The following is a 16,088-nucleotide window of genomic DNA, read 5'->3' as shown; positions in this document are numbered from 1 at the left end:
ACGTAATCGGCATGCAGTGGTTGTGCGTTGACGTAGAGCCATATTGGTGATGTAGCGGTCCTCTCTATTTGTAGTGCTTCGGGGTCTTCCCGAACGTGGACGATTTCGAACAGAATTCGTTGCTTGGTACCGTTGCCACAGTCGGCCAACGACACTCTGACTGACACCAAGTCTCAGAGCAACATTTCTTTGCGTATTGCCATCCTGAAGCCAAGCAATAGCCCTTCCTCGATCTTCGATAGTCAGTTGAAGTCGTACCATTGTCGAATTTGGAGTGTGCACCGTACACGAACGCAAGCTCCAATTATACGGAAATTCAGCATTGGGAACATGGAATACACGTGCAAAGCGTGCAAATGAAGCGCTTTGTGAAAAAGCAAGTTATGGGCACTTAGCAGACCTTTTGCTTTTGCCCTAATTTACGTGCAAATGTAAGCATGTTTTCGCCATTAGAAATAGTCGACAGTGTCAATGACAGTGGATTTTAATTCATTTATGGGTTGCTTAGACCCACTTTCGTCAAAATGGAACAATACCATGCGTGACATTATGGTCTAGCTAATATAATTGACATTCAGAAAATAATGTCGAAAATATCGTCTGACCCTTAAATTCTTTTGAGTAGTATATCTGGGCTGTCTGTCCAAGACGGTGGGTTAATGGTTAGTGAGGGATAAGTTGGTGCCCTAGCCTTACACCTAGCCATTGAGTTGTTAAACTCACTCTGGGTGGGAGCCGATACTGGGAGGTGAACCCAGCACCTACCAACCTTAAACCCAATGGTGTAACCACTTCACCACTGAGGCTGCTATTATGTATCCAAAGCAAGACAGGGCGGAATGTAGCTCAGTGGTACAGTGCTTACCTGATGCGCGATCGATCCTAGATCGATTCCCATCGGTGGGCCCATTGGGCTGTTTCTCGTTCCAGCCAGTGCTCCACAACTGGTGTAACAAAGGCTGTGGTATGTACTATCCAGTCTGTGGGACGGTGCATATAAAAGATCCCTTGCTGCTAATCGAAAAGAGTAGCCTATGAAGTGGCGACAGCGGGTTTCCTCTCTCAATATCTCCGTGGTCCTCAACCATAAGTCAAACACCATATAACAATCAATAAAATGTGTTGAGTGCATAGTTAAATATAACATTTCCTTCTTTCCTTCCAAAGCAGAACAGGGCAAGCTAAGTAAGACAAGAATAAAATGAGAAAGAAGTTGGTGTAGTGGCCTTACACCAAACCATTCAGTCATTATAACTCGCTCTGGGTTAAGCGTTAAGTCCAATGGTGTAACCACAATACCACCAAGGCTGATACAAAACCCACTCTCAAACTCCCTCTTTTCTTGGGCCCCAATCCACGAAACAAACTTAGCACTAAGATCATCTTAGGTGAATAACTATATTATGTACTATGTATTATGTTCCTACCAACCTAAAGTCCAATGGTGTAACCACAATACCACCAAGGCTGATACAAAACCCACTCTCAAACTCCCTCTTTTCTTGGGCCCCAATCCACGAAACAAACTTAGCACTAAGATCATCTTAGGTGAATAACTATATTATGTACTATGTATTATGTTCCTACCGGCCTAAAGTCCAATGGCGTAACCACAATACCACCAAGGCTGATACAAAAACCACTCTCAAACTCCCTCTCTTCCTGGGCCCCAATCCACGAAACAATCTTAGCACTAAGATCATCTTAGGTGAATAACTTAAGTACTATGTGTTATGCTCCTACCAACCTAAAGTCCAATGGTGTAACCACAATACCACCAAGGCTGATACAAAACCCACTCTCAAACTCCCTCTCTTCCTGGGCCCCAATCCACGAAACAATTTTAGCACTAAGATCATCTTAGGTGAATAACTTAAGTACTATGTGTTATGCTCCTACCAACCTAAAGTCCAATGGTGTAACCACAATACCACCAAGGCTGATACAAAACCCACTCTCAAACTCCCTCTCTTCCTGGGTCCCAATACACGAAACAATCTTAGCACTAAGATCATCTTAGGTGAATAACTTAAGTACTATGTGTTATGCTCCTACCAACCTAAAGTCCAATGGTGTAACCACAATACCACCAAGGCTGATACAAAACCCACTCTCAAACTCCCTCTCTTCCTGGGTCCCCAATCCACGAAAACAATCTTAGCACTAAGATCATCTTAGGTGGAATAACTTAAGTACTATGTGTTATGCTCCTACCAACCTAAAGTCCAATGGTGTAACCACAATACCACCAAGGCTGATACAAAAACCACTCTCAAACTCCCTCTCTTCCTGGGTCCCAATCCACGAAACAATCTTAGCACTAAGATCATCTTAGGTGAATAACTTAAGTACTATGTGTTATGCTCCTACCAACCTAAAGTCCAATGGTGTAACCACAATACCACCAAGGCTGATACAAAACCCACTCTCAAACTCTTCCTGGGCCCCAATCCACGAAACAATTTTAGCACTAAGATAACCTTATGTGAATAACTGTATTGTGTTCTTAAGGTGATCTTAACCCTAAGATCGCTTCTTCATGGAAGGAGGCACTGACCGTGAAACATAATTTAACAACATGGCACTGTTCCCACTTCAGAGTGCAGATCCTTGGAACAGACTGTATGATATCTATATCATGAACTGGTAGCAGGGGATAAATTCCGCACTCTATTGGAAATGGTTTTATCATCAGGGAAGACGCTGGTAGGTCAGTCTGCCAAAAACAAACCCAGTATCTCCAGTTAACAGTCTCCTAGAGACGGGAAGCCGCTAAGAGCTTGGGGGATGAGATGGTCGGAGGATGTTAATTCTGTGCTGAGACAGTTCTAAGGAAATTTAGAAACACTTTTCTGGATTTTACTGGAAAGAAAATGTTGTGAGTTGATTGTTAAATTTTCTTGGTGTTTGTGGGTGTAATTATAATAATTTAATATCAGTGGCGTAGGAAGGTGCCAAAAAGTGTGGGATGGGGCACACTGTTATATTTACACACGTTTACACTGTTATAAAGCAAATATAAAGCAAAATATCTGAAAAGTGTGGGTAGGGGCACACTGTTATATTTACACACGTTTACACTGTTATAAAGCAAATATAAAGCAAAATATCTGAAAAGTGTGGGTAGGGGCACACTGTTATATTTACACACGTTTACACTGTTATAAAGCAAATATAAAGCAAAATATCTGAAAAGCCCCCTCCCCATTTCCTACACCAGTGTTTATGATTGCTTTTTTCTACATTTTTATAAATCTTTTGTTTAAAATAGCTTTTTCCAAACCTTTTCTATAAAAAAAATATCCCATCATTTTAGAAAAATTTCTTAATTTTCATGAATCGCATTATAACAATGAATACTAATTCATAATAACATTTTCAGATTTTATTAAATTGCATTATGATAATTGATGTTAATTCATAATATCTTTGGAGTTGCCCCCATGAAAATCTCACCTGTTTTGTTTTAACTCCAGAAAATAGCATACACATCTCAGGGTTTAATTTGTATAGTGTTTCATTTGTTTATAAAAAGTAATGCCCACCCCCACCCAGGATTTTGATCAAGGTACAGCCTGTAATAATTTGTTAATTTATAACTTTTCCTGATTTTTGATAAACCTTATTAGTCTTTTACATTAAGTTTTAACAAACTGTTCCTGAAGTTTATCAATCTCATTATGATCGTATGTTATATTCATGAATAAATGTCTCTTCCTGACGTTTCTAAAACAAGATGTGATAATTCTCATTAAATTTTTCATTGCTTTTTCATTATTTTCATCAATCTCATTGTAATAGGGGGTGGGACATAGCTAAGTGGTAAAGCACCCTCTTGATGCACAGTCGGTCTAGGGTCGATCCCCATTGGGCTATTTCTTGTTTCAGCCAGTGCACCATGACTGGTATATCAAAGGCCGTGGTATGTGTTATCCTGTTTGTGGGATGGTGCACATAAAAGATCCCTTGCTACTAACAGAACAATATAGCGGGTTTCCTCTCTAAGACTATATGTCAAAATTACTAAATGTTTGACATCCAATAGCTGATGTTTAACAAATGAACGTGCTCTAGTGGTGTCGTTAAACAAAACAAACTTTAACTCATCATAATATACCATATTGTTGTTAGTCTGTGTTTTGTTACTTTGCTGAGTGAGGGGCACATGAACATTGTGTCCTGCAATCAGGTATCAAGCTGTGTGTAATTTCCCCCTGGACTTTGTCCTGTGCAGAGATACGACTTCTGTCTTGTGAAGTGAAGTGATACACTAGTGCAGTGAAACCCTCTAAACAAGACACTTATTGGATCAAGTAAAAAGTCTGGTTTTAAGCAGTATCCAGTATAGAGAGGTTGTGTTTTTGTACCGATATATAAAATAAAAGGGACTGTGAAAAATGTCTAATTGTGAAGGAAATGTTTTATTTAATGACGCACTCAACACATTTTATTTACGGTTATATGGCATCAGAATCTGGTTGTGAAGGAATTCCAGTTTACATTTCATAGCTTTGTCTTGATGTTTATTTATAATGTTACAGGAAGGTGCAAAAAAGTGTGTGTGTGTGTGGGGGGGGGGGGGGGGGGGGGGCACACTTTTATATTTACACACTTTTACACTATTATAAAACAAATATAAAGCAAAATATCTGCAAAAGTGGCGGGCACATTCCCCCCCTTGCCCCCCCCCCCCCCCCCCATTTCCTATGCCAGTGAAACATATATCCATTTGTGTTCATTTTGTATGATGAAAACTCTTAGTCTAAAGGTGGAATTTAAAGGAGGGGACAGTTAAGGCATTTGGCCTAATTATGCATAGTCAATGATATATAATGCACATTATTACTTAATATCAACAAGTATAATCTTATAGTTAATTAATAAAACGCTTAAATGTGACGGCTGTTATATATAATGGGCGCAGCCATTTTGTACCATCCCAATGAATACGCCCTCTAGCAAGCTGGTGGTTACGTAATAGCTAACGCGTCACATCAGGAATTAGTTTTTGAACTGAAGAAACAAAACATACTTGATTTTTGTGGATACATCGCAATGTTCTGTAATAATATCCATCCCAGTAAGCCAGCACCAAGTATATAGTATTTTTCAATACAAAATAAACCACCATTGTCAAAGTGTTGAAATAACTGTATTATGTTTTGTACATAAATTAACCCACATACTGAAATAATAATTGGAGTGTTTTCTTGGTTAATTGGTCTTTCTTTCCATGGCCTGTACCTGTGGTTCCTGATTGGCAGGTGTATATTTAGACGATCCCCAGACAATGTGTCTAGACACACTAAAAAGACGTGCCTCCTTTATTAAGATCACAGGGTATTGTGTGATACCCGCACAGACACACCTCAAATCGTAATGGATATTATCAGAAGTCCTGCTTTATTACTGTAAGTAATTCTGTAAAACCCTTGATTAAGTAGACTTTCCCATCTAAAATCACAAAACTGACTACATAGTCCCAAAGAAAATTATCATTTGGGTATTGTGAGTGGTCATTTTTATTTGAACATACCCTGCCAATAGGCCTAATAATATGCTTTTTTTCCTTTGGATTTTTTAAAAAAGTAAAATACTATATCTCCATTTTGTTCTATTCATGCAAATTGAAATATATTTAGTTAAATAGTTTATTATACTATCAAGTCATTTATGTTGTTTTACAAGTCAGGTTGTTGAAAGCGAAGCGCCTTGTTGTAAATTAGAGCATTTGTTTACACTGTGTATAGAGGCGTTGGACGGAGCTGACATCACTTCGACTGAAGCTATACCACCGGATGTCACAAAAATTAAACAAAATGGCTGCCCGCAGTTAGCAGGAATAATCACGTTTTTTAATTAACTCTAAAGTTACACATTTTTCATTTCGTAAAGTGTCAGTGTGTGTTGGTCGTCCGGGTATGCATCTTTCCAACACATCATGCTCATGAGAAAAGCAACTCCACCGAGAGGGCTGTGCCATTGGTGTTTTTAGAAAAGCAACTCCACCGAGAGGGCTGTGCCATTGGTGTGTTTAGAAAAGCATCTCCACCGAGAGGGCTGTGCAATTGGTGTGTTTAGAAAAGCAACTCCACCGAGAGGGCTGTGCCATTGGTGTGTTTAGAAAAGCAACTCCACCGAGAGGGCTGTGTCATTGGTGTGTTTAGAAAAGCAACTCCACCGAGAGGGCTGTGTCATTGGTGTGTTTAGAAAAGCAACTCCACCGAGAGGGCTGTGCCATTGGTGTGTTTAGAAAAGCAACTCCACCGAGAGGGCTGTGTCATTGGTGTGTTTAGAAAAGCAACTCCACCGAGAGGGCTGTGCCATTGGTGTGTTTAGAAAAGCAACTCCACCGAGAGGGCTGTGCCATTGGTGTGTTTAGAAAAGCAACTCCACCGAGAGGGCTGTGCCATTGGTGTGTTTAGAAAAGCAACTCCACCGAGAGGGCTGTGCCATTGGTGTGTTTAGAAAAGCAACTCCAGCGAGAGGGCTGTGCCATTGGTGTGTTTAGAAAAGCAACTCCACCGAGAGGGCTGTGCCATTGGTGTGTTTAGAAAAGCAACTCCACCGAGAGGGCTGTGCCATTGGTGTGTTTAGAAAAGCAACTCCACCGAGAGGGCTGTGCCATTGGTGTGTTTAGAAAAGCAACTCCACCGAGAGGGCTATGTCATTGGTGTTTTTAGAAAAACAACTCCACCGAGAGGGCTATGTCATTGGTGTTTTTAGAAAGTACTTCCTTTAAAGGTGCAGACTCTAGTTTCAACTCGTAAAAATGGACACTAAGTTTAGTTGATCTACAAACCTGTAACACATTTGGATACAGTTACAACACAGTGAAAAAAGAATCAGTGACATTAGAACTGGAAAATATCCTTAAAAAATAGACTAGAATTCGAATCAATAACTGCTACTTCTCAGACGCATGTGCGTTTTTAAAAATATGAAAAATGCATTTTGTGATACGGTATTAAAAACACCAGGATGACCAGAAACACTTCGTGTCTACGGAAATGAATAATCTAAAGAATAAAATATAAGTAATGTTTTATTTCAGTGATCATAAACGTCTTTAATAGTGAAAAATATGCTGTAGTGTTAGACTTACATGTATATTGAAAAATAACCCCCAAAAACAGCAATAACATATTTGATATGCAGTTACACACCTCTAAACCAAGAATCCATAGAACGAAGTAAAAGTCTGGTTTCAAGAGAGATCACACTGGTTTAGACTGGTTTTATTCTACACTGATATTTCAAAAAGGACCATGTAAAATGTTTGGTTTTAAAGGTAGTCTGATCTTGTTTCCAGTTTTGGGGAATTTCACTGTATTTGAAATATTCAGAATTGTTTTTGTTTGTTTTTTAAAACCATGTTCGAAACTGTAGCTACAAACTTGTAGTCAGCTTGACACAGGATACACCTTCTGTTTTAGACATATTATGTCCGTATATGAAAGGGGGAGGGTTGGGGGAACTATTCAAAACTGTGGCTACAAACTTGGGAGTCAAAACACATTAGATACTTCAGTCATTTTGTATTACAGGGGGAAAAAAAAACCCATGTTCGAAATATTGGCTACAAACTTGTAGTCAACCTGACATGAGATATCCAATATCCGCCTATTGCCTGACTCACAGTGTTTGTTTGTACATTCCTGTAAGCAGTGGTTCTCCGTTGATTTGTCTGTCAGACCAGGAACATCTGCTGCTGCCAAAAATAAATTCACTCTGGAGTGCAGAAAGATAAGCCAAGATAAACTGCTTGGCAACCGCACCAGCTTCCAATTGCATAACGTCACTGTATCAAGAAATTAGGAGGTGCCATATTTATAAAGGAACACCCAAAGAAGAATTTTTATCAAATAAAATCTATAATTACCTGTTTAGGGATACGATGCAAACTTTGCCTTCCTGGTGAGTGATTAATTCTGCTTCCCTCCACACTGGCCTGGAAAGTTTTAGGAGAGCAGAATATTAATCACCTTGCAATATATATATATTTTTTAATACATTATATTTGAAACTTCTTGGGATTGCTCACCTAGCACCATTTCAGGAGAGTGATCTTCAGCTTGCCTTGATTTGGTCATGGCACAGACTGCAATGTAAATACAGTCAAACCTGTCCTAGCGGCCACCTGTATTCAGCAGTCACCTGCCTTAAGCGGCCACTTTTTTCCCTCCGAAATAATTTTTAACGTAAATGCACCTGTAATAAGCGGTCACCTGTCTAACGCGGCCTGTGGCCACCCAAATTGGATCCCAAATCGCTAAAATACCTGTATTAAGTGGCCACAGTAAATGTTTACTGTTATATAAAAAGGGTATTTAACAACAGCGATAAAGTGCAGCAAAGAACCGATCTTCACACCTTCAGGAATACTAGTACCCTTTCAGTCCGGACATCTCTATTGTGTATTAATTAAGGAAGTATGACTATGGAGTGCATCTAATTACCTCTGGGCAGGCTACCTTGACATTTGTAGATTCACTTACTATGATAATACACCACATGAAGTAGGAATTAAATAATTAAATGGAAAGAGAAAACAAACTTGTTGAAAATGGTTAATTTAATACATTCCAGTTGCAGTTTTTCCTGAAGGAGCCGGCGACATGTCAAAAGTTTATTTATAGTAAACTGTGAAGCATGCATCCGTTAATTAGCAGTACACACGCTAAAACAAGAAACAACAACAAATGTTTTAAAGACGATATGCCACAACCTGTAATCAGCGGCCACCTGTCTTAAGTGGCCACTTTTATTTACTCCCTTGTGTGACCGCTTAAGACAGGTTTGACTGTATATATCTATATATCTATCTTTCCCTATCCATAATGATAACTATTGCAGTGATAATGTAATAAATTATAGTGTAATGTAATATATTGCAGTGCAGTCCAATGCAGTGTAATATAATATAATATATTATCATATAATATCTTACATTTTCAGTGCAATCAAAGTATGTGATGTTTTTTAGATCACATACTTTAAGAATTTGATAACTTTGCAAATTAGATGTAAATTAGTCGAGGTCTCGGCACTAGGTTTATTGACATTTAAGCAAACGTACTTGGGTGACACTCCATGATTGACTTATGCATTCATAGTCATCAAATAAAAACATTTCAATGGCAATTTGACACTGAAAGCTGTCCAGCGTTCAGAAAACAAAAAATGTTAGGCATAACTTTATTTTGATGTAAGGACATCCAAAATGACGTTATTCGAGTTTGACGTCATTTTCATTAAAAAATACACCGCGCCTCATATTCTTACGTCATTTGAATATCTAGTAATGGCAGACTGGAATTAAAGTTGCGTGTACAGTTTACAAAAACACGCTGTATTAAGCCTGAGCTTATATGATAAAGATATTATTACCCTCCTGTGTTTCGGTATCGTCAATATCATATATTAGGAATAAAAATAATGTATTATGCTTGCATAATACAATTTTTATTCCTAATATATGATATTGACGATACCGAAAAACACTCTGGTAATAACCTCTATATATTAATCTAATCCAATCTAATTAGGTTTGATGCATACACAAGAGCTGATGAACATCGTTAATTACAAAACCTGTTAAAACATTTAACAGTTTGGCCATCCAGGTTGTGTTATTAAATTTACCTAATAAAACGTCACCAGCTGGTCACATTTATAACGGTTTTTCTTGCTGCACTAAAAATGTGATAATTTATTTATAAAACAAAAGATAAACAGCTGAACACCAAATTTGTGACAATAAAACTACCAATCTACATTTTTCACAATTGGAAACTACAATACAGTAAAACCTCTCAAAACCAGACCCTCGGTAAACTGGTTATTCCCTCAAAACAAGATGTTTTTAACAGTCTCTTTTTAAATATCAGTGTAGAAGAGAACCTCTATAAACCAGGTACCCCTTTAAACCAGACTTCTTACTTGGTCTTGCGGGTATATTGTTTAGAGGAGTTTTACTGTAGTTGTGCCAAATTTTTAATATATATTGTTTTCCTTTCCAGAAGGGACAACAGCTAAGCTTGACTGTGTTGTTGGTGGTCTACCACTTCCGACTGTTGTTTGGCTTCGAAACAATCAGCCAATAGAAGACTCAGACAATTACAAATCTGTTGCCGAGGGCGATGTGTGCACTCTTCAGTTTGTGAAGGTAAAATCGAAGGACAGTGGGCAGTACACAGCCAAAGCAACCAATGTGAACGGATCGATTCTCAGCACAGCAGACCTTGTGGTCATCGAAGGTATGTAGAGAGTTTCATTTTGTCATCTCCATCATCACCATAATTATTGTCAATCATCATTAATCATCAACACAGTATAAATGGTGTTGCATTAATCATAATCAAGTCCACTATAATCAGCAATTTCAATATAATAATCAACAATTCCATCATTACCATCAACAATTCCATCAGAATCATCAACAATTCCATCATTATCATCAACAATTCCACCACAATCATCAACAATGCCCTCATACTCATCAACAATTCCATCATTATCATCAACAATTCCTCTATTATCATCAACAATTCCATTATAATTGTCAACAATTCCACCATTATTATCAACAATTCCATCACAGTCATCAATATTCCACTACAACCATCAACAATTCCACCACAAGCAGTAACACTTCCACCACAACTATCAACAATTCCATGACAATCATCAACAATTCCATCATAATCATCAACAATTCCACCATAATCATCAACAATTCCATCACAATCATCAACAATTCGGTCACAACCATCAACAATTCCATTAAAACCATCAACAATTCCATCACAATTATCAACAGTTCTATCATAATCTTCAACAGTTCCATCACAATCATCAATTTTCCACCATAATCATCAACAATGCCATCATGACCATCAATAATTCCATCATAATCATCAACAATTACATCATAATCATCAACTCTTCATTCATAATCGTCAACAATTCCTTCACAACCATCAACAATTTCATCACAATCATCAACAGTTCCATCATAATCATCAGCAATTCCACCAAAATCAACAATTCCACCATACTTATTAGCAACACTATAAAAAACACTGTCATAATCATTAACAACCTCACAGTAATCATCAGTATAATTATATATACTCTTATTTTCCTGAGATCATCTTCTTCATCGTTGCCATCATCACCTTTATTATTGTTATTAATTATTGTCACTTTTATTATGTGTTTATAAAACCAAACCAAAGAACTTCCCTGAATCTAGAAGACTCACTAATTGCGATTTGTAATATTTTGTCATCCACAGTGACAATCATCACCCCTCCCTATCCTCACGCCCTCACCCTATCAATGACATTGGGACAACCTAAGTCACTGTCTATGCACTGGGGACAATAAATATTAAAATAACAAAACACAAATCATCAACAATAAGACCCCGAAACAAACCTGGTACAGGATGTACCTCAGTGATAAACATTACATTGACGTACATGGCAAAATTAACGGTGGTGTGCAACCCGAAGAGTGTGAGAGAACCTCTCAGTTACCTGATCCCAGACTGATTGAAGTAAATTTAGACTGTTCTTAGATTCACTGCCAAACCTGTTACCAGTTAGTGCTGCTTTCTGTGTTCCACCAGATCACCAGAATAAACACAAGCAGCCAGGTACCAGCAGATACTGATACAAGACTGGAGGAATTTTATAGCCCATGGTACAAGCTTTTTGCCTTGGTCTGTTGCAGAAATGATATTTTTGTCCTAGCCACCGGGTGCTGGTTGCTACTGATATATGTGGCTTACATTTAGGGCTGTTAAAAAATTAATAAAAGAAGGAGAAAGTTTAAATATATATATATAATAATTGCTAATTGGCTCCAACATACAGACTGGAGGAATTTTATATCCCAAGGTACAAGAATTTTACATCAGTCTGTTGCAGAAATGATCTTCTTGTCCTAGCGGTTGGGTGTTGGTTGCTATCAATATATGTGGCTTACATTTAAAAGTTAAAGTTTGTTTTGTTTAATGACACCACTAGAGCATATTGATTATTAATCAACGGCTGTTATGTCAAACATTTGGTAATTTAGCCATATAGTCTTAAAGAGGAAACCTGGTACATTTTTCCATAAGTAGCAAGGGATCTTTTATATGTATTGTCTCACATACAGGATAGTACATACAACGGCCTTTGATATATCAGTCGTGGTGCACTGGATGGAATGAGAAATAGCCTAATGGGCCCACTGACGGAGATCGATCCCAAACTGACTGCACATCAAGTGAGCGCTTTACCACTGGGCTACATCCTGCCCTCCCCCCCCCACCCCCCCACCCCCAGCCATCGAGTGCTGATTGGCTGATTGCTACCAATATATGTGGATTACATTTACACTGTTCAAGAATTAATAAGAAGGGAGAGGAAGTTTATTTTATTATTTTTTTAATATGTCTATCAGATAAAAAAACAAACCCCAGTTTCAACCACTACTCCATGGCTGGTATGTACTGTCCTGTCTGTGGGAAAGTGCTTTCGTCTATGTATCACAGTGACTGAAGGTTTACATCCAATAGCTGATGATTAACATATCAGTGTGCTCTAGTGGTGTCATTAAACAAAACAAATTTTTGGTTGCTATACTACATGTGTATCACTACAGAACTTGACCTCTCTAAATAAGATACCTCTTCAAATTGTTGTTTTTCCTTGATCCTATGGGTGTTCAGGTTAGAGGGTTTTACTGTTCATTTAAATTGAAGTCTAGGTATTTATTATGTTACTATTTTATTTATTTTTTTACATGTCTTATGAAACACACCTATGAAATTTTGACTCATTTTCCTTTACAGAATTAGTTGATCACAATGGATTTCCTGAATCACAGTGTGAAACAGAAAAAGAGGTTTCTAAAGAGGTAGAACCAGAGCTAGTCAAGGAACCAGAACCAGTCAAGGAACCAGAACCAGAACCTATTAAAGAACCAGAACCAGTCAAAGAACTAGAGCCAGTTAAGGAACCAGAGCCAGTCAAAGAACCAGAGCCAGTCAAAGAACCAGAGCCAGTCAAAGAACCAGAACCGGTTAAAGAGCCAGAACCTGTTAAAGAACCTACACCAGAACCAGTCAAGGAACCAGAGCCAGTCAAAGAACCAGAACCGGTTAAGGAACCTACACCTGAGCCAGTTAAAGAACCAGAGCCAGTCAAAGAAGCAGAACTATTCAAGGAACCTACACCAGAGCTAGTCAAGGAACCAGAACCAGAGCCAGTCAAGGAACCAGAACCAGAGCCAGTCAAGGAACCAGAACCAGAACCAGAGCCAGTCAAGGAACCAGAACCAGAGCCAGAGCCAGTCAAGGAACCAGAACCAGAGCCAGTCAAGGAACCAGAACCAGAGCCAGAGCCAGTCAAGGAACCAGAACCAGAACCAGAACCAGAACCAGAGCCAGTCAAGGAACCAGAATCAGAACCAGAGCCAGAGCCAGTCAAGGAACCAGAACCAGAGCCAGAGCCAGTCAAGGAACCAGAACCAGAGCCAGTCAAGGAACCAGAACCAGAACCAGAGCCAGTCAAGGAACCACAACCAGAACCAGAGCCAGTCAAGGGACCACAACCAGAACCAGAGCCAGTCAAGGAACCGGAACCAGAACCAGAGCCAGTCAAGGAACCAGAGCCAGTCAAGGAACCAGAACCAGTCAAGGAACCAGAGCCAAAACCAGTCAAGGAACCAGAACCAGAAGCAGTCAAGGAACCAGAACCAGAAGCAGTCAAGGAACCAGAAGCAGTCAAGGAACCAGAGCCAGTCAAGGAACCAGAACCAGTCAAGGAACCAGAACCTGTTAAAGAACCTACACCTGAGCCAATTAAAGAACCAGAGCCAGTCAAGGAACCTACACCAGAGCCAGTTAAGGAACCAGAATCAGTTAAAAAACCAGAGCCAGTTAAAAAACCAGAACCAGTCAAGGAACCTACACCAGAGCCAGTTAAAAACCCAGAACCTGTCCAGGAACCTACACCAGAGCCAGTTAAGGAACCAGAACCAGTCAAGGAACCTACACCAGAGCCAATTAAGGAACCAGAACCAGTTAAAAAACCAGAGCCAGTTAAAAAACCAGAGCCAGTTAAAGAGCCAGAGCCAGTTAAGGAACCAGAGCCAGTCAAAGAACCTACACCAGAGCCAGTTAAAGAACCTACACCAGAGCCAGTTAAAGAACCTACACCAGAGCCAGTTAAAGAACCTACACCAGAGCCAGTTAAAGAACAAGAACCGGTTAAGGAACCAGAGCCAGTTAAAGAACAAGAACCGGTTAAGGAACCAGAGCCAGTTAAAGAAGATAAAACCGGGTCTGAACCTGTATCATGTATTAATGAATATCTAACTGAAAACGACCTTGACTTTATAAGTGCTGCTACAGAAAAGAAACCAGTCTCGGTCAGACCAGGAGAGGGCCGTGCTCCAGTAGTCTTCAAGATGATGGATGACTGCCACGTGCAGCTGGGAAACCTCGCCCGGTTCGACTGTCGGGTCTGCGCCTACCCTGATCCTGAGATTACTTGGTGAGATTATTTAAAGATCTGGGCTCAATTTCACAATTGGAAATTGGTAGAATTTTAGAATAGCAAATAGTGAAAAAGTTAATAGAATTTTTAAATAAAGAGAAAAGTTACAAGCCTAAAATAAAAAAGAATTGACTGCTCGGCTGAATATTTATATAATTTGGAGCATTTTAGAATGACAGTCCAAAAATAAATGAGAGAAAGAGTATTGGACTATTTAATAATATAGAAAAAAAAAAAGTAATTTTGACATACAATTTTGAACGAAGGTCTAAAAGTTTAAAGCTTGATCTACATGTCCTTTCAATATGGTTCTGTGTTTCAGGGAGAAGGACGGGAAAGTGGTGAAACCGAACGATCACTTTGAGCTGATCAACACGAACGACGACATCTTCTCACTGCTCATCAAGTCAGTACAGGAAGACGATGGCGGACGATACACATGTCTCGCTAAGAACGAGTTCGGCGAGGCGCGCACAGAGGCCTTACTCAACGTCATCGGTCAGTCTACAGTTGTGTTGTGATGGATGGGTGGGTGGGTGGGTTTGGGTGGATAGATGTATGGATGAATGAGTTCGGTGAGGCATGAACAGAGGTGTTACTCAATGTCATCGGTCAGTCTACAATTGGTGTTGTGTTGTGTTGGATGGATGGATGGATGGATGGATGGATGGGTTGGATGGATGGATGGGTTGGATGGATGGATGGGTGGATGGGTGGGATGGATGGATGGATGGATGGATGGATGGGTGGATGGGTTGGATGGATGGATGGGTTGGTTGGTTGGATGGATGGATGGATGGATGGATGGATGGATTGGATTGGATTGGATTGGATTGGATTGGATTGGATTGGATTGGATTGGATTGGATTGGATTGGATGGATGGATGGATTCATGTATGGGTTGGATGGATGGGTTGGATGGTTGGATGGATGGATGGGTTGGATGGATGGATGGATGGATGGATGGTTGGATGGATGGATGGATGGGTTGGTTGGTTGGATGGATGGATGGATGGATGGATGGATGGATGGGTTGGATGGGTTGGATGGATGGATGGTGGTTTGGATGGATGGAAGGACGGATGGACGGATGGATGGATGGATGGATGGATGGATGGATGGATGGATGGATGGAAGGACGGATGGATGGATGGATAGATTGATTGATGGGTAGGTTAATGAATGGATGGATGAATGGATGGATGAATATGTAGGTTAGTGGAAGAATGAATGGATGGATATATAAGTAAGTTGGTGGATTTGTAAATGAATGCATGGTTAGATAGATGGATGGCTTTTGGAGCAGTAGGTGAATTAAGAGAGATAAAGAAACGGACATAGAGTTTTAAATAGTTGATGGTTTCTCGTGTGTGTGTCTGGGTATGTGGGTGTGTATGTGGGTTTGCATGTGTGTGTGTGGTTTGGCATGTGAGTGAATGGTTAGCTCTATTTATAGTGGTGAATATTATTAGTTTATCTGACTTCAGTTGTATTCGCTGCTAACAATATCATGTTCTTTACACCATCTTGTA

The 16,088-nt window shown here is 39.5% G+C and overlaps 1 protein-coding gene across 1 annotated transcript in view; it reads left to right on the top strand.

Moving 5' to 3' along the window:
• The window catches only part of LOC121387611 (titin-like), a 132,150-nt gene that overhangs the window by 89,123 nt on the left and 26,939 nt on the right, over positions 1-16,088 (top strand). Inside the window, exons 27-29 of the mRNA XM_041518770.1 lie at positions 10,023-10,259; positions 12,848-14,552; positions 14,878-15,053. Of these exons, the coding sequence (XP_041374704.1) occupies positions 10,023-10,259; positions 12,848-14,552; positions 14,878-15,053 (2,118 nt within the window). The remainder of the gene's footprint in view (positions 1-10,022; positions 10,260-12,847; positions 14,553-14,877; positions 15,054-16,088) is intronic.

This window comes from Gigantopelta aegis, chromosome 13 (assembly GCF_016097555.1).
Source record: "Gigantopelta aegis isolate Gae_Host chromosome 13, Gae_host_genome, whole genome shotgun sequence".
NCBI lineage: Eukaryota > Metazoa > Mollusca > Gastropoda > Neomphalida > Peltospiridae > Gigantopelta > Gigantopelta aegis.
The sequence above is the reverse complement of the archived record's forward strand: the minus strand, read 5'-3'. Positions and strand labels throughout refer to the sequence as shown.